The 27,683-nt window shown below is 33.7% G+C and overlaps 1 protein-coding gene across 2 annotated transcripts; it reads left to right on the forward strand.

The window, feature by feature from the left end:
* The first annotated feature begins 211 nt into the window (after positions 1-211).
* On the forward strand, positions 212-25,787 carry LOC110465316. Of its 2 annotated transcripts, none has more exons than XM_021521047.1 (7): positions 212-492; positions 17,602-17,747; positions 18,163-18,326; positions 19,488-19,648; positions 22,099-22,164; positions 22,762-22,818; positions 23,626-25,787. In XM_021521047.1, the coding sequence occupies exons 1-7, from the start codon at positions 387-389 to the stop codon at positions 23,955-23,957; spliced, it is 1,032 nt and encodes a 343-aa protein (XP_021376722.1). In that variant the 5' UTR covers positions 212-386; the 3' UTR covers positions 23,958-25,787. The 2 variants fall into 2 exon arrangements, with proteins under 2 accessions (XP_021376722.1, XP_021376723.1); XM_021521048.1 differs by having other exon boundaries at positions 22,762-22,814; positions 23,626-23,751.
* The last annotated feature ends 1,896 nt before the right edge of the window (positions 25,788-27,683 follow it).

Below are 27,683 nucleotides of genomic sequence, written 5' to 3' on the forward strand. Positions count from 1 at the left end.
TCATTCATGATTAACTTGTAATTAAATTGTTTTTCACCACTGTCTGCAAAGAACAATCACAAAAAATATGTTAATGTCGAAAAGGCTGTTTATCGTGCTAAACGATCATCAATTGACATTCGACCTATGCTGTTTCTATTAATATAAAACCGTCGCGGACTATATAGTTAATGATTTTGTCAATATCTCAGCTGACTGGGATCTGTGCGAATATACCTTCATCCGCCTTAGTTATGCGTTGTTTAAGTATGCATACATATTTCCAATATTGTTCTGTGCTGTGTATTCGATACGTTGTCTGAATGACAAGGGCGCTGCTGCTGCTGTCTGTCATTTTGCAATATAGGTAGCTAATACGACGGCCGATATCTCGGTACAAAACAAATATGTGGAAACAACAAGTCCATTTCAGATATCTTCCATTTACAGGAATCTTGTTATCGTGTCTAACAATTTGGATAACTACCGCAACAACTGGAGGACGAAATTCCGGTAAGTCATACTAATAATTGTTTCAGATAGCCGGTCCTGCCTTATGTACTGTATGATGTGTTGTACTGTTATACTCGTCATGTTACCTGATACTAATATAGCGGCTCTTGTTGAAGACGTTTCTCGATATATTTGTTTTTTACACATCATCAACAGTTTCATTTTTATGTTTATTAACCTTAATTGCTATGTTTAAAAGACTTATGAATTTAAATGATAGTTGGATATGAAGATCGAACCCTGCATACATTGTATGCTCTTAGAAATTTTGTTTTTGTTTTATTATCAATGAGGATTGACGAGTTTGGTTAAAGATACATTATTTATAGATGTATTATACTTTAACGATATTTATTTGTCTGATCCATTACTTTGTACTTACATTTATCAGTAATATAATGGTTGTCAATAGAAACAGAGGACATCAGAACGTAGGGGCCAGATAGAGGCCATCGCATAAAAATAACCCGAAAGCTGCTAATGAGTTTTTGAGGCCGATTCTGTAAGGACCAGGGCCCACTTGTATAAAACATCTCAAAGTTAAGGAAAATCTCAAGCAATGAATTGTCTATGGGAATTCTTAGACTTCAGAAAATCTCAAGAGTTGAGATGTTTTATACAAGTGGGCCTCAGGTATTATCTCTCACCGATGGGAGAATACGCTTAACCACTCCATTATCCTGACATCGATTCTAAGTACCATTTAATTATTGTTACGGTCGTTTTGACTCATGGTACACTTCGAACGGCCATATTTATATATGGTTGTAAAGTATTTAAATTATAATGTATATAAAAAATAACAAAGCTAGAAAAGATTTGGTTTAAAGCCTTCCTAGCACTAGCATTAGACTGTTCGCACTCCTATGAACACACAAGCCATGCCTCACTTCTGGCCGACTTGTTTGATTTTCATACGAGGTTAAACAGATTAAAAAGTTTCTGAGAACTGGCAACAAAAACCTTTCGAGGTCCTTTAATTTCACTTCGAGTTATATAGAAAATTACATCTGATATTTTATTAACTCTGGTTTGCTAACGCCAACCTTGAACCAAATTGGGTACTGTATGCCCGTCTTTATCTGATAACTTATCGCACTCACATATCGATAAAATAAACAATAAACCATTGTTTTCTTTCTTTTAACGTTACAATATAACTGTTTTGTCACATATTTATTAAGACAGTTTGATTTCTCCTTATTTATGATGAAACTAAATAATTATTGAGAAGGATTGAATTAACTATTTATCAATATATGGCTCAATGTTCTCGTTCTACTGACATTGTAAAGGTATGATGTAAAAATGCTATTAACACAGTTTGGCATCAACAGTTCATGCTGAAAATCAATAGTCGGTCTCTCGCGAACATACACGCTTTCTATTCGAAAGCATTATGAATTGTATAATGACGTCATTGACAAAAATGTAATTTTCTGTGATTAAACCAGTGCAGAAACATGAACCTTCAGAGCTATATGTTAAGGACCAACATTTCTCCCACACCTGACAGATTTATCTCCCGTTTTGTCGGTGCTAGATTTATCTGTCTCCGCCCTAGGGTTGAGACGGGGGGATTCCCCTATTCATAACAATGGCATGACGTCACTTCAACAATTCAATGACGTCACGTCAACAATCCATCAACAAATTGCCTGTAAGTGTTTTGGGTCCATGTTAACCTTCATTTCACATTAAAAGACTGCCTCGTTCTGGACAAAAAATCTTAGTCCTCGGGTTGAGATTTCTCTATCTTACACAACCAGTAGCGATAGATTCTTTTAATCATTAAGTAATATAGATGTGTATTTGTATACGCTAAACTTGAACGTCGTCTCAAACTATTTCGCTTCATCAGGTGAAATTTGGTTTGTTTGTGTTTTACGGCATTTTAATTGCTATGGCTTTGATAGGACTTGTCAGGTTTAGGTGGCGGAAGATCGCCGGATAACCCGAAGAAAACCAGCTGACCTGCGGACAGTAACTGGCTGCAGGTCAACGGGTTATCGTCGTGTTCTCGGGCTTATCTCCGCCACCAAAACCTGACACGTCCTTCTTTTTTTACCACAGAGATCCGGTACATGTCAACTCATTATAATTACAAATATTGGTAAAATATGAACAGTTGATTTTATTTTCATATTTGCGAATGAAAATATATTGTGAAATATGTATGCGTAGAAGTGCAAACATACTCATATGTGTAGTTTTGACCGCATTTGTGTATACGTACTATCGCCTACATTGCCATCATGGTGTGTATATATATAGTATTGCCACATTGTTAAAGATGTAATACATGTATCACACATTGTTATCAATGAAGAATTGCTCACATTGTTATCAATGTAGTATTGCCCATATTAGTGTATGCTTAGTATAATCCAGATTGTTATACATGTAGAATTCCCCATATTAGTGTATGTTTAGTATAATCCAGATTGTTATACATGTAGTATTGCCCATATTAGTGTATGTTTAGTATAATCCAGATTGTTATACATGTAGTATTGCCCATATTAGTGTATGTTTAGTATAATCCAGATTGTTATACATGTAGTATTGCCCATATTAGTGTATGTTTAGTATAATCCAGATTGTTATACATGTAGTATTGCCCATATTAGTGTATGTTTAGTATAATCCAGATTGTTATACATGTAGTATTGCCCATATTAGTGTATGTTTAGTATAATCCAGATTGTTATACATGTAGTATTGCCCATATTAGTGTATGTTTAGTATAATCCAGATTGTTATACATGTAGTATTGCCCATATTAGTGTATGTTTAGTATAATCCAGATTGTTATACATGTAGTATTGCCCATATTAGTGTATGTTTAGTATAATCCAGATTGTTATACATGTAGTATTGCCCATATTAGTGTATGTTTAGTATAATCCAGATTGTTATACATGTAGTATTGCCCATATTAGTGTATGTTTAGTATAATCCAGATTGTTATACATGTAGTATTGCCCATATTAGTGTATGTTTAGTATAATCCAGATTGTTATACATGTAGTATTGCCCATATTAGTGTATGTTTGGTATAATCCAGATTGTTATACATGTAGTATTGCCCATATGAGTGTATGTTTGGTATAATCCAGATTGTTATACATGTAGTATTGCCCATATGAGTGTATGTTTAGTATAATCCAGATTGTTATACATGTAGTATTGCCCATATTAGTGTATGTTTAGTATAATCCAGATTGTTATACATGTAGTATTGCCCATATTAGTGTATGTTTAGTATAATCCAGATTGTTATACATGTAGTATTGCCCATATTAGTGTATGTTTAGTATAATCCAGATTGTTATACATGTAGTATTGCCCATATTAGTGTATGTTTAGTATAATCCAGATTGTTATACATGTAGTATTGCCCATATTAGTGTATGTTTAGTATAATCCAGATTGTTATACATGTAGTATTGCCCATATTAGTGTATGTTTAGTATAATCCAGATTGTTATACATGTAGTATTGCCCATATTAGTGTATGTTTAGTATAATCCAGATTGTTATACATGTAGTATTGCCCATATTAGTGTATGTTTAGTATAATCCAGATTGTTATACATGTAGTATTGCCCATATTAGTGTATGTTTAGTATAATCCAGATTGTTATACATGTAGTATTGCCCATATTAGTGTATGTTTAGTATAATCCAGATTGTTATACATGTAGTATTGCCCATATTAGTGTATGTTTAGTATAATCCAGATTGTTATACATGTAGTATTGCCCATATTAGTGTATGTTTAGTATAATCCAGATTGTTATACATGTAGTATTGCCCATATTAGTGTATGTTTGGTATAATCCAGATTGTTATACATGTAGTATTGCCCATATGAGTGTATGTTTGGTATAATCCAGATTGTTATACATGTAGTATTGCCCATATGAGTGTATGTTTGGTATAATCCAGATTGTTATACATGTAGTATTGCCCATATTAGTGTATGTTTAGTATAATCCAGATTGTTATACATGTAGTATTGCCCATATTAGTGTATGTTTAGTATAATCCAGATTGTTATACATGTAGTATTGCCCATATTAGTGTATGTTTAGTATAATCCAGATTGTTATACATGTAGTATTGCCCATATTAGTGTATGTTTAGTATAAATCAGATTGTTATACAGGCTGTATTGTCTATATTGGTATATGTCTGGTATACTCAGATTGTTGTACATGTAGGATTGTCCATATTGGTAAATGTTTGGTATACTCAGATTGTTGTACATGTAGGATTGCCCATATTGGTTTATGTTTGGTATACTCAGATTGTTATACAGGCTGTATTGTCTATATTGGTATATGTCTGGTATACTCAGATTGTTGTACATGTAGGATTGTCCATATTGGTAAATGTTTGGTATACTCAGATTGTTGTACATGTAGGATTGCCCATATTGGTTTATGTTTGGTATACTCAGATTGTTATACAGGCTGTATTGTCTATATTGGTATACGTTTGGTATACTCAGATTGTTAATCAGGCTGTATTGTCTTTATTGGTATATGTTTGGTATACTCAGATTGTTGTACATGTAGGATTGCTCATATTAATATGTTTGGTATACTCAGATTCTTATACAGGCTGTATTGTCTATATTGGTATATGTTTGGTATACTAAGATTGTTGTACATGTAGGATTGCCCATATTGGTATATGTTTGGTATACTCAGATTGTTATACATGTAGGATTGCCCATATTGGTATATGTTTGGTATACTTAGATTGTTGTACATGTAGGATTGCCCATATTGAGATGTTTGGTATAATCAGATTGTTATACAGGCTGTATTATCTATATTGGTATATGTTTGGTATAATCCAGATTGTTATACATGTAGTATTCCCCATATAAGTGTATGTTTGGTATAATCCAGATTGTTGTACATGTAGTATTGCCCATATTTGTATCTGTTTGGTATAATCCAGATTGTTATACAGGCTGTATTGTTTATATTGGTACATGTTAGGTATACTCAGATTGTTATACAGGTTGTATTGTCTCTATTGGTATATGTTTGGTATACTCAGATTGTTGTACATGTAGGATTGCCCATATTGGTATATGTTTGGTATAATCCAGATTGTTGTACCTGTAGTATTGCCCATATTTGTATCTGTTTGGTATAATCCAGATTGTTATACAGGCTGCATTGTCTATATTGGTATATGTTTGGTATATTATGATTGTTGTACATGTAGGATTGCCCATATTAAGATGTTTGGTATAATCAGATTTTATACAGGCTGTATTATCTATATTGGTATATGTTTGGTATATTATGATTGTTGTACATGTAGGATTGCCCATATTGGTTTATGTTTGGTATACTCAGATTGTTATACATGTAGGATTGCCCATATTGGTATATGTTTGGTATACTTAGATTGTTGTACATGTAGGATTGCCCATATTGGTAAATGTTTGGTATACTCAGATTTTTGTACATGTAGGATTGCCCATATTGGGATGTTTGGTATAATCAGATTGTTATACAGGCTGTATTATCTATATTGGTATATGTTTGGTATACTATGATTGTTGTACATGTAGGATTGCCTATATTGGTATATGTTTGGTATACTCAGGTTGTTGTACATGTAGGATTTCCCATATTGATATGTTTGGTATAATCAGGTTGTTATATAGGCTGTATTGTCTATATTGGTATACGTTTGGTATACTCAGATTGTTGTACATGTAGGATTGCCCATATTGGTATATGTTTGGTATAATCAGATTATTATACATGTAGTATTGCCCATATGAGTGTATGTTTGGTATAATCCAGATTGTTATACATGTAGTATAGCCCATATTGGTATATGTTTGGTATACTCAGATTGTCAGATTGTTATATAGGTTATATTGTCCATATCGGTATATGTTTGGTATACTCAGATTGTCAGATTGTTATACAGGTTATATTGTCCATATCGGTATATGTTTGGTATACTAAGATTGTTATACAGGTTATATTTTCCATATCGGTATATGTTTGGTATACTCAGATTGTTGTACATGTAGGATTGCCCATATTGGTATATGTTTGGAATACTTAGATTGTTGTACATGTAGGATTGCTTATATTGAGATGTTTGGTATAATCAGATTGTTATACAGGCTGTATTATCTATATTGGTATATGTTTGGTATGCTCAGATTGTTGTACATGTAGGATTGCTTATATTGAGATGTTTGGTATAATCAGATTGTTATACAGGCTGTATTATCTATATTGGTATATGTTTGGTATACTATGATTGTTGTACATGTAGGATTGCCTATATTGGTATATGTTTGGTATACTAAGATTGTTATACAGGTTATATTTTCCATATCGGTATATGTTTGGTATACTCAGATTGTTATACATGTAGGATTGCCCATATTGGTTTATGTTTGGTATACTCATATTGTTATACAGGCTGTATTGTCTATATTGGTATATGTTTGGTATGCTCAGATTGTTGTACATGTAGGATTGCCCATCTTAATATGTTTGGTATAATTAGATTTTTATACAGGCTGTATTGTCTATATTGGTATATGTCTGGTATACTCAGATTGTTGTACATGTAGGATTGCCCATATTAATATGTTTGGTATACTCAGATTCTTATACAGGCTGTATTGTCTATATTGGTATATGTTTGGTATACTAAGATTGTTGTACATGTAGGATTGCCCATATTGGTATATGTTTGGTATACTCAGATTTTTATACATGTAGGATTGCCCATATTGGTATATGTTTGGTATACTCAGATTGTTGTACATGTAGGATTGCCCATATTAAGATGTTTGGTATAATCAGATTTTATACAGGCTGTATTATCTATATTGGTATATGTTTGGTATACTCAGATTGTTATACAGGTTATATTTTCCATATCGGTATATGTTTGGTATAACCCAGATTGTTATACAGGTTATATTTTCCATATTGGTATATATTTGGTATACTCAGATTATTATACAGGTTATATTTTCCATATCGGTATATGTTTGGTATAATCCAGATTGTTGTACATGTAGTATTGCCCATATTTGTATCTGTTTGGTATAATCCAGATTGTTATACAGGCTGTATTGTTTATATTGGTACATGTTAGGTATACTCAGATTGTTATACAGGTTGTATTGTCTCTATTGGTATATGTTTGGTATACTCAGATTGTTGTACATGTAGGATTTCCCATATTGATATGTTTGGTATAATCAGGTTGTTATACAGGCTGTATTGTCTATATTGGTATATGTTTGGTATACTCAGATTGTTGTACATGTAGGATTGTCCATATTGGTAAATGTTTGGTATACTCAGATTGTTGTACATGTAGGATTGCCCATATTGGTTTATGTTTGGTATACTCAGATTGTTATACAGGCTGTATTGTCTATATTGGTATACGTTTGGTATACTCAGATTGTTAATCAGGCTGTATTGTCTTTATTGGTATATGTTTGGTATACTCAGATTGTTGTACATGTAGGATTGCTCATATTAATATGTTTGGTATACTCAGATTCTTATACAGGCTGTATTGTCTATATTGGTATATGTTTGGTATACTAAGATTGTTGTACATGTAGGATTGCCCATATTGGTATATGTTTGGTATACTCAGATTGTTATACATGTAGGATTGCCCATATTGGTATATGTTTGGTATACTCAGATTGTTGTACATGTAGGATTGCCCATATTGATATGTTTGGTATAATCAGATTGTTATACAGGCTGTATTATCTATATTGGTATATGTTTGGTATACTCAGATTCTTATACAGGCTGTATTGTCTATATTGGTATATGTTTGGTATACTATGATTGTTGTACATGTAGGATTGCCCATATTGGTATATGTTTGGTATACTCAGATTGTTATACAGGTTATATTTTCCATATAGGTATATGTTTGGTATAACCCAGATTGTTATACAGGCTGTATTGTCTATATTGGTATATGTTTCGTATACTCAGATTGTTATACAGGTTGTATTTTCCATATCGGTATATGTTTGGTATACTCAGATTGTTATACAGGTTATATTTTCCATATCGGTATATGTTTGGTATAACCCAGATTGTTATACAGGTTGTATTGTCCATATTAGTATGAAGTATTGTCCCCATGTTGATGTATGTTACATTGCTCACATTTGTAAACACGTGATTTTAAATGCTTCCATTGATACTACCTGTTTCTGTCACAATTATCCGAATAGGAGCAAAACCATGAGGTACATGCTTTCCTTTTAAATATCATTCATGTGTCACTAACGAAACTGTATGCCTCAATATTTTGAAAGGGTTGATAAATTATTGTTATGATCAAACCACAGATATAGTTATTAGAGCAGTTACATATTACATATAATAGCGAGTACAATACTTGAAATTTAGCAATGTTGGCAATAGCAGAGGTATATACAGGTGGACAATAGACCGATAAAATATCTTAAGAATATAAAATATAATAATTCCAACTTAACATATTCAACAGATCTGGTAATACTATAGAGTTTACACAACGAGTGTTGGTTGATTAACATGTTTATATAACTCTCGTTAGCTAATTTTCAAATTTAAAAAAGACACGAGGTTTACCGAGAGTTAGAAAAACATGTTAATCAACCGACACGAGTTATGTAAATTGTTTCTACCACTATTTTCCCTACTGACGGGGGCTCCAATTCGACACGCGTAGTAATGTATACAAGAGTGTGATAAACTCATTGATATTCAAAACACGTAGATTATATTAAAGCACCATGAAACAATTATTTCGTTTCACAAAACAAGAATATATCAAAAATGTACATTTGATAATGTACCAAATAATAAAAACAATCGAAATCGACACTGTTCTGAATTGATTTTGTGGCACTCATGTTTCACTGTATTAATCAATATGTTAACGAATACCATTACGCTATTGCGTCATCTGTCTCAAGGGTAAAATATAAGTAAAGTGAAACGAAACAAACCCATTAGTATTCGGTTTATTAAATATTTAGAATTTCAAACTTCACGAACAAATAGCAGGAATGCTTTATAATGTCAAAATCTCTAAACATTTTGGTATGTGACTCAGTCAAAACAATTTTTTATGATCCTCTAGAAAGAGTTCGCAGTATAAGTATGCACCCTTATAATAAATAGTGACTTCAAAATAATAGAACCTGTACAAATACAAAAACAGGGACAAAATCCGTAATGCAAATATATGTTAATAATATCATAGATTTTACTTTAACATGGTGGACAATATTAAATGTACCTAAATGTTGGTATAAAAGTATAGGGGTGTTGGTATAATAAATACCGCATAGGAAAAGGGTCAATTATTTGTATTTATGGAGGATAAGTAAGTTTTACCAGAAGAAGCAGAATTAGGGTCAGAACCGAACCAAAATCCTACACCCAAGACTAGAACTTCTTATCCCCATCACTTAACAATGCTTGACTACTTCTATCCCCATCACTTAACAATGCCTGACTACTTCTATCCCATCACTTAACAATACTTGACTACTTCTATACTCATCACTTAACAATGCCTGACTACTTCTATCCCCATCACTTAACAATGCTTGACTACTTCTATCCACATCACTTAACAATGCTTGACTACTTCTATCCCCATCACTTAAAAATGCCTGACTACTTCTATTCCATCACTTAACAATGCCTGACTACTTCTATCCCCATCACTTAACAATGCTTGACTACTTCTATCCCCATCACTTAACAATGCTTGACTACTTCTATCCCCATCACTTAACAATGCTTGCCTACTTCTATCCCCATCACTTAACAATGCCTGACTACTTCTATCCCATCACTTAACAATGCCTGACTACTTCTATCCCCATCACTTTACAATGCCTGACTACTTCTATCCCCATCACTTACTAATGCTTGACTACTTCTATCCCATTACTTAACAATGCCTGACTACTTCTATCCCATCACTTAACAATGCCTGACTACTTCTTTCCCCATCACTTAACTATACCTGACTACTTCTATCCCATCACTTAACAAAGCCTGACTACTTCTATCCCCATCACTTAACAATGCTTGACTACTTCTATCCCATCACTTAACAATGCCTGACTACTTCAATCCCATCACTTAACAACGCCTGACTACTTCTATCCCCATCACTTAACAATGCCTGACTACTTCTATCACATCACTTAACAATGCCTGACTACTTCTATCCCATCACTTAACAAAGCCTGAATACTTCTATCCCCATCACTTAACAATGCCTGACTTCTTCTATCTCCATCACTTAACAATGCTTGACTACTTCTATCCCAGCACTTAACAATGCCTGACTACTTCAATCCCATCACTTAACAAAGCCTGACTACTTCTACCCCCATCACTTAACAATGCTTGACTACTTCTATCCCATCACTTAACAATGCCTGTCTTCTTCTATCCCCATCACTTAACAATGCCTGACTCCTTCTATCCCATCACTTAACAATGCCCGACTCCTTCTATCCCCATCCCTTAACAATGCCTGACTACTTCTATCCCATCACTTAACAATTCCTGACTACTTCTATCCCCATCACTTAACAATGCTTCTTAACAATGCCTGACTACTTCTATCCCCATCACGTAACAATGCTTGACTACTTCTATCCCCATCACTTAACAATTCTTGACTACTTCTATCCCCATCCCTTAACAATGCTTGACTACTTCTATCCCCATCACTTAGCAATGCTTGACTACTTATATCCCCATCACTTAACAATGCTTGCCTACTTCTATCCCCATCACTTAACAATCCCTGACTACTTCTATCCCCATCACTTAACAATGTTTGACTACTTCTATCCCCATCACTTAACAATGCTTCTTAACAATGCCTGACTACTTCTATCCCCATCACGTAACAATGCTTGACTACTTCTATCCCCATCACTTAACAATTCTTGACTACTTCTATCCCATCACTTAACAATGCCTGAATACTTCTATCCCCATCACTTAACAATGCCTGACTTCTTCTATCCCCATCCCTTAACAATGCCTGACTACTTCTATCCCCATCACTTACTAATGCTTGACTACTTCTATCCCATTACTTAACAATGCCTGACTACTTTATCTCATCACTTAACAATGCCTGACTACTTCTATCCCATCACTTAACAATACCTGACTACTTCTATCCCATCACTTTACAATGCCTGACTACTTCTATCCCCATCACTTACTAATGCTTGACTACTTCTATCCCATTACTTAACAATGCCTGACTACTTTATCTCATCACTTAACAATGCCTGACTACTTCTATCCCATCACTTAACAATACCTGACTACTTCTATCCCATCACTTTACAATGCCTGACTACTTCTATCCCCATCACTTACTAATGCTTGACTACTTCTATCCCATTACTTAACAATGCCTGACTACTTTATCTCATCACTTAACAATGCCTGACTACTTCTATCCCATCCCTTAACAATGCCTGACTACTTCTATCCCCATCACGTAACAATGCTTGACTACTTCTATCCCCATCACTTAACAATTCTTGACTACTTCTATCCCCATCCCTTAACAATGCTTGACTACTTCTATCCCCATCACTTAACAATGCTTGACTACTTATATCCCCATCACTTAACAATGCTTGCCTACTTCTATCCCCATCACTTAACAATGCCTGACTACTTCTATCCCATCACTTAACAATGCTTGCCTTCTTCTATCCCCATCACTTACCAATGCTTGACTACTTCTATCCCATCACTTAACAATACTTGACTACTTCTATCCCCAACACTAAACAATGCTTGCCTACTTCTATCCCCATCACTTAACAATGCCTGACTACTTCTATCCTAATCACTTAACAATGCCTGACTACTTCTCTCCCCATCACTTAACAATGCTTGACTACTTCTATCCCCATCACTTAACAATGCTTGACTACTTCTATCCCCATCACTAAACAATGCTTGCCTACTTCTATCCCAATTTGTATCCGGTAACTATGTAAAAGGCGCGATGTTATTGTGAATTCATTAATAGATTATAAATTTTCGGAAACCAGAAGAAATAAATAAAAGAAGATTAGGAAAGAACAGGAAAAAAGTATATAACGGAAGTAAACTTAATATTCAAGTGGTTTGGAAAAGCTCCACAACAAGTCTTTTAATAGTGGTTATTTCTGTGAGGTGCAGTCGAATGTGACAGTGGTCTTTTTTATGCTGAACAAAAAATGCCACTTTATGACGTTATGCTTCATTTAAGCATTGAATTAGCGCGCATTATGATTTGTTTGCTTGCAAAGCTGTGTCATTCAAATAGATCATAAATACCATATAAAAACAGTTCAATACTTAAATTTACGTTTTCTCTGCCTCTTATGTTTTTTTAACCTATAATTTATATTTAAAATTAAAAATGCCCGCCTTATCGACAGTCCACACAAGTTCGTTCAATAGTTTGAACAGCGTATTGTCGCGTGCTGATTGGCAAACAAAGTAGTACTTTGAAATTTTAACAAATACTTCAATTTTATTCAACAATTCAGTATCAATACAATTGCGTATAATATGTCTATAGGGTGATTTAAGTTTATCAATAGAACTTTTAGCTGAAAGTTAGATATGAAATTGTTTCGCTTTTTCCTCGGAACAAATTTCGCGCATGGATAAATTCAGTGAACACCGTTAATCCGACCTTGCCCTCCACGAGGGAGTTATTTTTTGAAGTTAATTCGAACTTTTCGCTTTGCTCATTTTGAAGAATCCAGACGTGAATTTATTTGTTGATTGTATGGGAATTTGACTACAGTCGGTAGATTCTATAATAGCCTCGTTATTTGACAGGTCTTCAGAAACTGAGGAAACCGTGGCTGCGAGACGCGTGAAACTGATAGCGTTTGAAGTGAATGATCTTGCGACGGAGCACAGGGGTTTGTTACAAATGTCTGAAATGTTTATGTACTGTGACTCATATCAGTAGGTCTGTAACATATGTGTCAGTAGGTCTATAGAATATGTGTATTTCAGACATTTGTAACGAACCCCTGTTTACCAGTGCAATGTAACAGACGATATTTCTGATCAATTGCATTAAAATTGTTTCCAATGCCGGCATTAGTGATTTCAACTGATGTGCATTTTGTACGATATTGAAAACCTTGGTCTTGTTTTTGTTGTAATAAAAGTATTTTTTCTTTTCTTTTTTCTTTTGCACATAAATTTACAATTACATTGTCAAGTCTCACAATGCCCAACGATATTTCAACTGCCGTCATGTTTACTTACATTGGATATTGTAGTTCCGGTCAGTGTTGTATTAATACGCTAAGAATTGCGTCCCGTGCTGCATGGTAATTAAAGTCCCATCAACGACACAGCTTTCAAAGAGGCTATATAGTGACAATGCCATGCAAATGTAAATATATAACAATGACGTTACATATGTACGTATCAGTATCTCACCATAAATAGTACTGACTATTCGATTTCCAGTCAAGAACACGTGCCTGAATCGGAGATAACCGAGTGCACTTATATGGGATAGAGTTATCTCATATGGTCGTTCCTCATGAGACACTTCTTTCTTGTATTCACGAGGGTTGATAAATTATTGTTATGATCAAACCACAGATATAGTTATTAGAGCAGTTACATATTACATATAATAGCGAGTACAATACTTGAAATTTAGCAATGTTGGCAATAGCAGAGGTATATACAGGTGGACAATAGACCGATAAGATATCTTAAAAATATAAAATATAATAATTCAAACTTAACATATTCAACAGATCTGGTAATACTATAGAGTTTACACAACGAATGTTAGTTGATTAACATGTTTATCTAACTCTCGTTAGTTAATTTTCAAATTTAAAAAAAGACACGAGGATTAATGAGAGTTAGATAAACATGTTAATCAACCGACACGAGTTATGTAAATTGTTTCTACCACTATTTCCCCTACTGACGGGGGCTCCAATTCGTTACGCGTAGTAATGTATACAAGAGTGTGATAAACTCATTGATATTCAAAACACGTAGATTCATTTTAAATCTCCATGAAACATTTATTTCGTTTCACAAAACAAGAATATATCAAAAATGTACATTTGATAATAATAAAAACAATCGAAATCGTCTCTGTTCTGAAATGATTTTGTGGCACTATTTCCTTTCACATTCATGAAAAATATGCAAAGAAGTTTGCATAGTTCCTGAGGCATAATTGGCCATGTCTCCTTAAGGTTTTGGCAGAGAAATTCTGACAGCTTGTTCATGTCAGATTCGGTCTTTTTCTGTGTGTTTCTGTTCTGTTCATCTCTAAGGAATTTATCTATATCAATGTTAATGAGTTCGTCATCGGAATCTGGTAGACTGTTCGTTTTTTTTTATTGGGCAATGAACAGAATTGGGCATTCTTCTTGCCGGGAAGAGACGGAGCCTAACGTTGTTAAGGTCTGGGGGAGGATCTTTGGGAGGGGCATTGCCAGTGAACGACACGCCCGGGGATTATATCAAATCTATACCTGGTCTCGGTGATCATCTTACCGCTGGACTCAAGTCTGATTTAAAACCTTCGAAAACCCTGGTTATTTGAAATATCCAAAACTTTACCCTTCCCTCCCCACAAAGCTTCACCCGATAACCTATCTGTACCATCGCCAATCAAAATGCCGGAATCGTTAATCAACTGCACAGCGTGTTAATCAACTGCACAGCTTGTTAATCAACCGGAAGTGCAGATAATCAATAGTCTGAGAGTTGATAAACAAGAACAATAGTGGTAGAAACTAATATAACCAAAATGGCAAAAAAACACAAACAAATGTGGCAAATATTACAGATATAACAACGTGGCTAATACTACGAATTTAACCCTTTCACCCCTACGTTACTGTAGTAAACTCTACCGAGCATTGATTCGGATGTGTCAATTCTTGAAAATAGGGGTTAATACTGTAGATATCGTATTCTGTGTAATCGAAGTTAATAATTTTCCCTATGACTATTTTACCACCCATAAATAAATAATGAGCGAACATATTTAGCAAACAACAGTATTTATATAACCGCATAACATACCTCACATTATTTACTGAGTAATTTGATTTAATTAGTTTTGAGTTTGTTTCCTAAACACCACATATTCTATTTCTCTTTATAATCTTATGCAAAGGTAAAAGCACGTGTTAGAATTAAACTATTCTGGAATATGCTATAACGTAATGAAGAATAAGCATTATACAGATTTGCCTTTCCATTCACGAGAGTAATAATAAATTTACGTTCATAACAAACCGTTCGGTTGTTTCCGGGTGTAACCATTAGGGTGTTAATTTGCATCACTTCATATATTTCGTTTTAAGATTCAAAGCACGCTCACCTCTATTTTGGCGAAATCTTTAAAAAGTCTTAGATGACTATATATATATGTGTACTTTCCTTTGTAAATTATCACATTTAATCTATTCAGACTCATTTTTACAGGAAATATTCTTTTTTAATTTGCACTGTATTGGCAAAGAAGAGTAAACGAGTGAATTTGTATAGATTTGTTGTTAAGCTAACTAGGTTTAAACGATTGCGCACTAGATTCTACCGTATAATGCTTCATCTACTTAGTGTCACGTAATGGCACGTAGGGCGAACTTACATATTATCTTGTACGGAAAAAGATATGAAATATGAACATCCCTCTTTTTTTATTTGAAGATCGCCTTTTTAATCTGATAACATAGATATTTTATAACCAGAATAATTGATTTTGAAAATTAAAAAAATGTCAACTTCGTCCGAGTTGGATACGCTTGATTTGTATTTACATTGATACAAGTACATTTTTTGTGTAATATTTGATTATGCCGATTTGAATAAGACAAGAAATCTGAGAGGGATCTGGGCGCCCATCATTAGAGGCGTACATTGTAGGACATAATGAAGAACATGCAGTTTTTATAATTTTGTTTCTATGCTGTTGTTCTATGATTCTGTGCGATTTAACTAAAAAAAAGCAGGTCAGGAAGACATGATTAGGTCAAACAATAGGTCCATGTTAATAAATTTGTGAACACGCTGATAACTTTTAAAGGAGTCAAATAGACCTGATTGTTCAAATGGACAATTCTATGTTATAATGACAATTTTAACTATGCAGGTCAATTTCTTTCTTGAAAACGCTCACAGTAATTTCATATGATGAAGCAACCGTTTTATGTAAATTTCTAAGCCTTGGTGACAATTTCTTTGTGTAGTTTATATTTGAAAATGTGTCACAGTGAATAAGGTAAAAGAACAATAGTATGTAGATATCTATAGCTGGTGACAATTATTCAAAATCTAGGTCAAATTCTAAAACATAGGTAAGAATGACTAAATAAGGTCAAACACCATTTTCTTTGATAGGACACCTAGCAAAATTATGTAAAATTTCATATATAAGTAGTGGCAAAGAATGTAGACAATTAACTATTCTAAAAAGTATAATGAAATCGATTAAAATTGACCCACTCTCGAAGATCAAGATTATATACATTTTCCACTACTATGCTGCGAACAAATCCACAACCCTGAATCCAATTCAAGACACTGTTTCAGTCTTGAGATATGCTGCGATAATATATTTAAATATGGCCGCCAGACAGCCATGTTGATCTTAACATCTGCAAATAGAAGTGATATTGCACAGTTAAGTCCCAAGAGCAGCATGAGTACACTTTGTTTTATAGATTTGCCTTGTTGTAAGTATCCGCCTAACGGCCTAAATAAATCGCGGTAACAAACAGTGACCCTGGAATCTAAGATGACCGCATGACAGTTCTTTCAATACAGAAATATAAGAGATATTGCAAAACGAAAGTTTTTACAGGAAACCATGTTTAAAATATGAAAAGAAGCTGTCTAGTACTCTCTGAGATGTAACGGACGGACAGAAGGACCAAGGATGACACGTGATATGAAAAAAACACACTAACTTCTGTTTAAAGTGATTTAGATGGTATGGTTACTTGTGTGCTTAATATTACAGCATACATCACAATAAAGCGGGGAAGCAACCTGAGTTTGTTTGACATGTTTGACCTCCAGGGGTTTGAATGTGGAGACATGAGTACGGGGTCCTTCAGAGACGGAAAGATCGATACATTCAGGGACAAGGAGTGTACAAACAAGAAGGTACTTGTTTCCATTGAAGTCTCGAAAACAAACTGAAGTAAAACCATACAGATTATATGTCAAATGTTGTTTTCTCTATGTGAATTAGAACAGAAATGTATACTTGTTCTATCTTTCCATAAAATACAGTGTATATAGCGAATGTCTTTTTATTAATTGTATAACATATCTAATTTTATAACGACTTTCTCTTTTATTTGGTATCTCCTCATCAGTTCCTTCTTAGTGCCAGTTATTGGTTGGTTGTTGTCGTCATTCCTATTTGTTGATGTGTCTCCGTATTTCCAGTTGTGGTTAGGATCATGTTATTTTCAATTTAATAGGATGTCGTTTTCGGTTTATGTACTTTGTAGGCATCATGATATCTTTGCTTCTATTTTGCATTCGATAATCCATTTCTATATTTCGTTTGAAGCTAAGAATCATTTTTCTATCGAATGGTGGCCCTAATAGAACCATCGAACTATTTGACAATCGACCGACGATTCAACTGGACGCTTTTATGGGCCTCCCGATACGTAGCCTGAAGCCTCCTCTGGATACCAACTCGGGACTAGAGAAATTGCAACTCGTTTTAAAGTAGGTTATAATACGGTTTCCTTTCATTCGTACTGCTGTTGAGTACATTACTATTGTTCTTTTACCTGTATTTACATCTCGTAAACGTAAATCGTAATCGGATTTATAATTTATGTAAATATTTACATTGGACAAGGACATCACTATGTCATTTATTTCAACAGAAATGTATAAATAACATTTTCAAAGCAAGTTTTGAAAACAAAAATAGGAAGCAAATATTAGTGCTACATTACATTGCAATATCAGATGGTAACGAGGCATTTAATAAAAGTGTACATATGTAAATAAGTCAAAATTACTTGATGTTTTGTGTCATCAAGTAACATTTCTTAATCAAAATCGTGTTACTATTGATTTGAGGCAGGAGATTTTTTTTTTGGCAATTACCTTTTTGTTTCTTTAACTAACTTGTAGTTGAGTATCTTTTTTTAAATACATTTTAATTGTAGGATTAGGGTTACTTGCTAAAAATAGGATAAAATTACGATATTGATTTACATTTTTAGTACCGAAATGATAAAAGAACCATTTTCGTGGATGTCATTGCATGACATATTGTGCAGGCACTTTCTGTCATCGTTTAACTAATTATTGATACCAAATGAAGTTGGAATTTTAGGCTAATAGGTGTTGGCCACTTACACGTTTTGACATTCTAGTCAGTTATAAGAACGTAACAAATATAATACAATGGACTTTTTGGCCTGTATCTGTTGGGTGCGGTTATTTAATCCCATCAAATGTTTATACCTGCAGCTCCATCAACAAATTGTTTTCTTTTCTCTTGATAACATGTAATTATTTCATATGTCTTTTCGGTATCAAATAAAAGGTTAGAATGTAAGCCATTAGATTCAATTATATTAAAAATAGGATTTTGAAGTTGTTTCCCATAATTTGATAATTTATTAGATAATACCAACTTGTTTATATGTGTTTGTATGTATTTTAATGTCTATGTCTATGCTTGTACCACTGTTTGTTACTGTGTTTGGAGATGTCTTGAACAGGCTTTGCCTGCTGCCAAATCCGTTTGTCTTTTGACAATAAAATTTATTGAAATTGAAATTGAAACAAATATAATATGATTTATTCATATTAATTATATTTCTAAGCTTGCAAATATGGATTTTATATTTTTAATCTAACTAATTGCAGTGCTGGTAACTTTGAATTTATCCTCACACGTAACAACGACACCTCCAGCGGATACGCAGCTGTGTACAACTCCCCGGATGAAGAGGAGCGACCTCGATTCTTCTTTGTAAAGTTTCTTGATTCCGCATCACTTACCCAGGACCATAATCAGTCGTTGCTAGGTAACTAGATATGACACACAGCCACTTGTCGTTAGGTAACTAGATATGACACACAATCACTTGTTGCTAGGTAACTAGATGTGACACACAACCACTTGATGCTAGGTTACTAGAAATGACACAAAACCACTTGTTGCTAGGTTACTAGACGTGACACATAATTATAACCACTCATTGCTCAAGTATTAAGACCACCCGCTGTTTAGTACCACTCGTTACTCTATAATTAGATCGAACGCATACTTAACCGTTGCTTGGTAACACGATATAACACATAATCACTCGTTCCTGGGTACCAAGATGTGACACGCAATCACTCAATCTTTGTAAAAAATATATGACACGTAACCACTCCGTCATGTGTAGCTAGATACTACACATACCCACTTGCTGCTGTGTTACTAGATATAACACATACATATTCGTAGGCATAAAATCGTATGGCTAGTAACAAGATATAATACATACCAATTCGTTGCTAGGTAACAAGATGTGACACGCAATCACTCTAGCTTGGTAAATAAATATGACTCGTAAAAACTCGTACCTAAATGACTTGATATGGCACATAACCACTCATGTATTTGCAGCTAGATATGACACAGAGGCACCCGTGATTGGACAACTAGATATTACACATATCATCCCTTGGCTAGTAACCAGATATGATACATAACAATTCATTGCTCGGTAACTAGATATGACACATAGGCACTCGTGGCAGGGTAGCTAGGTATTACACATAACATTTAATGACTAGTAATTAGATATGACACATACAACTCGTTGTTCGTTAATTAGATATAGCACATAGACACTCTTGACTGGTTAACTACAGATCACACATAGTATCACATTGCTTGTAACTTCATATGACATAAAATAACTCGTTCCCGGGTAATTAGATATTACACATAACGTTAAATGGCTAGTAACTAGATATGACAGGTAACAACTCCTGACTAGGTTACTAGATATTACACATAACATTAAATGGCTAGTAACTAGATATGACACATACATGTAACAACTCTTTGCTTGATTACTAGATAGGACACAAAAGACATGTAACCACTTGTACTGGGTAACTATATATGACACTTACACATTCATGTTAAGTAGCTAGATATATACGGCACGTAGCCTTTAGTTGCTGTGTTATTAGTATGACACATAACATGTCATAGCTTGGTTACTAGATATACCACATAATGTTTGGTTTCTATGTAGCTAGATATGACACATACTTTTTCGTTTCTATAAATCTAGATATGACATATAACCACTCATGGATGGGTAACTAGATATGACATTAACCATTCGTGTCTCTGTAATTAGATATTTCAAATAATTCCTCGTTGATGGGTATTTAGATATGACACATAACGACTCGTTGCTAATAACTAAATGAGACGCATAATCACTCATCGCTTAGTACTTAATGTGAAACTTCACCTAACACTGATTAATACCTAGACTCTGTTTTCAAACTACATACAACAAATAATCACTTATTGCTTTGCAACTATATATGGAATGTTATCAACTGTTGTTTGGTCTCTAGATTAACAAACACATAATCACTCGTTGCTTGTTAACTTTATATACCACATCTAAACGCCTCGCAGGCGGCCGAAGTTCGATCTCCGAAGGTGTCGTATGTATCGAATATTCAAAGAAAGTGTTATCTCCCGCCCACACAACTCCAACAACACAGATGGAGTATAAAATTATCTGAGGTGGATGTTGCGTCACCTGTGCTGTAGCATTCAAATGAGGTGGCATTATAAATGATACCGTTGAAAGCACAGTCCCACTACAAACACAACACATCACATCTCCAACACACGCAGGAATACACACATAGGGAGATATTCGCCAGGTGGCATGAGACTAGGAGTTGGCGCCTGATAAGGCAGCTCCTGCGAATACCTCAAAATTATGTTGATTGATGTATATGCTAATTGTATTGATTGTATGAATTGTATCTCTATGTACCGTAGAGCGCTTTAGAGCTATCTAGGTCGCTATATCGAAATGTTGTAATTATTATTATTATTCATTTCAAGGCTCTTTTCTTTCGCAAAAATTACTTTATTTATCAAACTTTCTATTCGATCAAATTGTTTTCCGGAACGGTAGCAAAATTGTTTTCTGGTATTTCTATCGAAAAATCTATCGTTTTTTTAAACGCCTATCAATATTTTATTTCCTAAAGAAAAGCTTAGTTTTGAGTATGTGGTTTTATGTACAAACGGACTGTACATTTTGTATGTATCACAGTGCGAATAATGATTAAAATTCGTTGATTTAACAAATCTGTAAATTTTACCTCATATAGGTTTTGTATAGAAACAGAGGAAGATATATTGCTCGAAGAACTCGTCTCACGCTCTTTTTCATTACTGAGTTTTGCAATATGAATATTTTTTTTATTATTATTTTATCAGGAGAGGTGGATTGCTGGGAGCACGCCTTCGATGAATTCGACACACTCAAACTAGAGATGTCGTACGGTAAGTGAGCATATATTTTCAATGTTACAGAATTTTAATAATATAATCGGTATGTATAACTACTTATTTGTTAATAAATATTTCGTGACATATTTCAAATATTAATTTTAATGACAAAAAATAGTTTGTGTTTTTTTTTTATGCAGGCATGATATTTCGATATAATAATGGAGGATTGAGGAATCCTTACGGCTTAAAACTTATTAGTTATTTATTCATATTTACTAAGCGGGTATTTCAAGACGTAAATCGAGACTTGAACATGATCATTAAAATGAATTTATTTGCATTTATCCTTATGCCATATTTGTTAAAAAAAAGAAACCAAGCAAAACTGATTTCTTTTCAACAGAAGTCATACGGATACTCTGATAACAAGCTTAAAATAGAAATTCTTTTCAAACAGAACTTTAAAGACATGCACCAGGAAATTTTAATTTGTCACAAAATGAATATATAAATGGTGATTTATGTATGGCTATATTTCTTAACACCATTAGTGGTTAATGCACATAACAGCTGAGGATACCAAACCTTATAAATATTTTGTTCTGATTGTCACCTTACAACAAAGATTACGTTTGAAATTTTAAATAGATGCCTCGTGCAAGGAGACGAATGCCACCCAGTATAGTAGTTGTGTGGAAGCCGTAGGTATGTTTACATTTATATGATCTTATTGTAGCTTACTTGTCGTAAATTAAAACTAGTTGCTTTTTTATTGGTGAACTATCCCCGTTCGTGATAGTAACATCCATGCTTATACTACGGTGATCATATATCGCAGTTGATTTGATATTCACGACACCTTTTTTACCTTGTCTAAATCTATATAGCCAATTATGACACCTGTTTCTCATATTGAATTATTGACAGTAAACTGTGTCTTTTCATTTATGTCTTTATACCACCAAGGGAGATCACTTACATGAGATTTAAGCCTGTTGACCAATCCTTTTGACATGTTACCATTCTATTGTCAATAAAATCTGTTGAAGTTGAAAATTTACGAGAAAGATGTCGAATACTGACTGATAAAAACTTACAACATGGGTATCGAGGGATACAGGTTGATGATAAAAATGTTAAGTTCGAAAGCATGCATTTATAGGAAATATTCTATTTTCTCGTGTTATATTAATTTAAAAGTATTTAATTTGCTTTCTAGTGTATTTCAAGTGTACCAAATGTCATTGCGTCCATAAGGGACCATAACAAGAATAAAAATTCATTTTGATGAAAAGGAGAACAGTTTGTCAGTCATAACGTTTTTTATTATCTCAAACATAAGATTAAAATGAAGGCAAATCCAATAAGAAAAGGAAAGCATGTAACCTTTATAAAATAAATAATTTAAACGTCCGAAAAGCGAAGAGTATAATAAGCTAAATAAAAATGCTGCTATATTCAATTGACTTAACATGGATTTACTCATATAGATTTACTTTTTGTGTTTGCCAGAGAAAGAACTCTGTGACTGCGACTGTGCGTATTTCGAGAAAATGAGATCCTGGGAAACGCTTTCAGCCTTTGATAACCGCTCAGAGGAAGCCAAGGTGGAGAAATTGACAGAGGAAACTGTGGAAACGAAACAGAAACTGACTGTCAATAAGACAGCGCTGTCGTCAGGTATCAGAAAGAAGAGTAGTGCTACTGACGACCGGTCATCCGCTACAAACATTGGGATACTTGGGATTCTCATGCTTGGCCTTGTCGTCGGGTCTCTCCTTATCTGTGATCTCTTGTCTATCAGACGGCACATCCGGAGCATCAAGAAAAACGCTTGGAGGTAAACAATACGATAAGGAGATCACGGTGAATTGAGGTAGCAAATGAAAAGGTGAATTTCAATACCAAAAACGATGTGAAGAAAATATTTTGGTATGTAAAGAGACGGAGAAATGAGCAGTAACTAGGAGGGGAGGGGGTTAAAAACAGCTAATACAAAAGATTTTGTAGCAGAAAATCAGCAAACAGTATATAGTCGGAAAAGATACTGAAATGCATAATATATTTAATATTTAATTCAGTAACAAAATTCCTATTTTATGGATAACTCTCACCAAGGGGAGATAAATCTACGGAATGCGATGTTGAGATACTGCTATTAGATATAATAAACAATATTAAAACAGGAAGTAAAAACAGAAGTGTGGAACATTTACTCACAATATTTAATAACAAAATGTTGACAGTTTGTGAACAGCTACAGAATTATGATAGGGGGCATCATGTGATAGATCGAAAGGTGATATCTGTCAACTGTTTGAAATAAATTTCTCATTTTTTTTGTATGAATCCTAGCAATAAAATCCGTCCGTATACCTTAATGTAATCGGTACCACTGTTATCGTTCTTATTGAACAGAAGGGTTCCACTAAGAGTGTATTCATGGTGAGTATTCTGTGGAAAGCAGCCTATACATAAGATATCTTTTGATAATACACATTAAAAATTCCTATTCGACAACTCGATAAGGTTTTGGCTTTGACAAATTTACGCCGCGAGTTCGACGGTATAATTTGCATAATAAGATTTTTATGGAACACCTCTTCTAAACAAAGTTTAAAAAAATATTTCACAATAGTAAAAATGGTAATAATATCAATAAACTTTGTTACCCTTTGTCGTAATCGACAGTTTACTTTAGCACTGACTTCAAAACAAAAATCTCTGTTTTACGACTTTTCTTGGCAATTAACTTGACAATGCATCAACATGTACATATCACATTTATATAAGTATTTTTGCAATTTTATAGTTCATTTGTATTGTTACGTTTTCATGAATGTTGTTCTGTTGTCAATAGTACTAATTATAAATATATAGCATTACTGGAAATATTGCTTATTCCCTTTGTCTATAATGTGCATTGTAAACATCATCTATAATCCGTGGTAACATCCCTGTTGTGTAATAATACATTACATTGGTACTTCCAGGACAGGATGTAACGGTTAACTTTAGTTAGGCTTAACATGTACATATAAATAATATCTAAGTGTACATGCGTTTTAAGCGTAGCCGAATCATCTTGTAGATGCTTTTGTGGTTATATTTTAACACTTTTATGTATATATTTTAACACTTTAATGTATATATGCTTAACTTGTCATTTTGTTTTTGGTAAGACACTGACTACATATCGAACTACACTTCGAAATGTCACACATGAGGCTATGTACAATACATATTTACCAATCCCAAGAGATGGTATTAACAAAACGTATGCGTATTTTTTGTTAATACCAATTCAGTGTATAAAAATGCTAGCAAAGATTATTTGTATACCGTATAAGGCACGATAAAAAGATTGCTTCCTGGTGTGCCGTATACAAAATTATAAAAATTATAGAAAGCTGCTTGTATTTTGTATGTTTTTTGAAAAAAATATATACAATTATTGATTAAGTATGTACGGCTTCATTTAGAAGAGAAAAGCGAACTTATATATGCAAAATTAATGCAATTTATTTTCAATTTCATTTTTTAAGGTAATGCGCGTTCTATATCATCATGTGTCGACTGCTTAGAAATGATTAAATCCACGAAAAACACTTGTCGGTTAATTTTGTTTTACAAATGATTTATAAACATATATTTTCAGTTCAGAACATTTTATTGTACTGATCTTATGTACAAAAGGAATTGGGCAACAGGCATAGCCTATATAAGCCATCTCCTTACAAAACATAACAGTTTATACATATCATATAAATGTTACTTTTACAGATGTTTCTTTTAGTATTAAAATAAGAGATTATTTGTACTTTGAATTTGATTTGACAATACATATTTCAAATATCGAAATTGTTGTAAGAGAGATTATTTTACAAAGCTATTTAAGAATCTAATAAAAACGTCTGGTGCCTCTAATGTAATTCTGAACCGTCTCCACAATAGTTACATTCATATTTACGTCTCAAAAGTTTGGGTATTGAGAAAAGCATCACTCATCGTTGACAGAGAGTTAAGTAATATTAGTCTTTGGTTAGTATAAAAAAGACAATGCAGGAAAAAATGATCACGATCTTCGAATAGTGTTCCACACATACAAGCAGGGCTATCATTTAGATGGGCATTAAATGAAATCTGAATTTAAATTACTTAATTAATTTTTCTATCACCGTGATATTTACTAATGTTACTACATATTGGGTGAACATCCATTTCGGATGAACGTGAAAAAATCCTTGTTCAGAGCTCCAAGAGATGTCATAGTGGGAAACAGACAGGCTGGATTGTTCCATTCTGACATAATCTAATGTATTACACTGTATGTAAGTGTGTATAACAAATATAAGTTTGATATATTACTCTAGTTTTTGAAAAAAACTAGAGTCATATATCATACTTATATTTGTTATACACACATACATACAGTTGTAGATAAAAGAAACACCTGATTACACATTTAGTGCCTTTTTTAGAGGCACGCTAGTCTAGTGGTAGGACGCCGGACTGGTGACCGAAGGGTTGCGGGTTCGAGTCACGTCACGGCACTGTGTTGTATCTTTGAAAAATATCCTTACTCCGCTTGTTCCAGTCTACTCAGCTGTAAATGAGTACGTAACTGGGCAGTGCTTGAATTGTTGAATACTGGCTGTGAGCGCCGAAAAGATAGCACAGGCTGTATGCTTCACAGGGAATTGAGGAAGATATCGGCTGGTAGCAAAGTCCCTATTGCCATGGACTATTATTTGTGAACCGCTTTGAGACGACCAACCAACCAAATTGTGATGAAGCGGTATATAAGAACCCCATTTTTTATTATTATCATTATTCAACCAGCTGAATTGTACGATTTTTATCTTATGTTTTGTGATACATTTCTAAAGGATGTTAACTTTGACATACCAATATATGGAAAGTGATATTGTTTTTTGTCTCTATGATGTATTTAAGTGTTATAATATATGAGTGTATGATTGGTACATGTAGGAACATGTATGGAGTTTGATTTATGTTTCATAGCGTTATATCTTACGTAGAAATGTTTGTATATGTAGTGTAGTATGCAATGTTAAAAAAGCTCGTTTCAAATTCAAGGTAAAAAATAGAAGAAATGTAAATCTATATATTTAATATTTCTAATAAAATAGTGGATAGTATGTTGTTGTTTACAATTCCCTCATGTTGTTATGACAAAATATCAGAAATTATTATATTTCCCACATGTAAAGGGAAACAACTGGCTATTTTGCCTGAGCATATTTTCTTTAAATGGGATTTTGATTTAAATCAACATTATCTGTTTAAGCCAAAAGCTGTACATTTTGTGACATTATTAAGGGTAAAACAAACACAGTTTTTAGAACACAAAGGACATCAAAACGTTAGAACTATTCCATCCATTTGACCTTAGGTCCAACAGAGGAGTTCTATAGTATCGTTCGAGCATGCGTGTATGTTTGTATGTATACATTTGTTTTGTATGCATGTACATGCGTGTAGATATAAGTGGCATGAATAATGTCATTCTTTATGTAAAATAGTTTACATAGCTTTGATATGGTGAA

This window comes from Mizuhopecten yessoensis, unplaced genomic scaffold (genome assembly GCF_002113885.1).
Source record: "Mizuhopecten yessoensis strain PY_sf001 unplaced genomic scaffold, ASM211388v2 scaffold11069, whole genome shotgun sequence".
NCBI classification, from domain to species: domain Eukaryota; kingdom Metazoa; phylum Mollusca; class Bivalvia; order Pectinida; family Pectinidae; genus Mizuhopecten; species Mizuhopecten yessoensis.

Excerpts from the sequence above, each read along its gene's own strand:
- LOC110465316 (XM_021521047.1), top strand. The coding sequence starts at position 387 with ATGTGGAAACAACAAGTCCATTTCAGATATCTTCCATTTACAGGAATC. Across the intron at positions 19,649-22,098 it reads CCATAATCAGTCGTTGCTAG|GAGAGGTGGATTGCTGGGAG; the intron begins GTAACTAGATAT and ends TTATTTTATCAG. Across the intron at positions 22,165-22,761 it reads CAAACTAGAGATGTCGTACG|ATGCCTCGTGCAAGGAGACG; the intron begins GTAAGTGAGCAT and ends AATTTTAAATAG.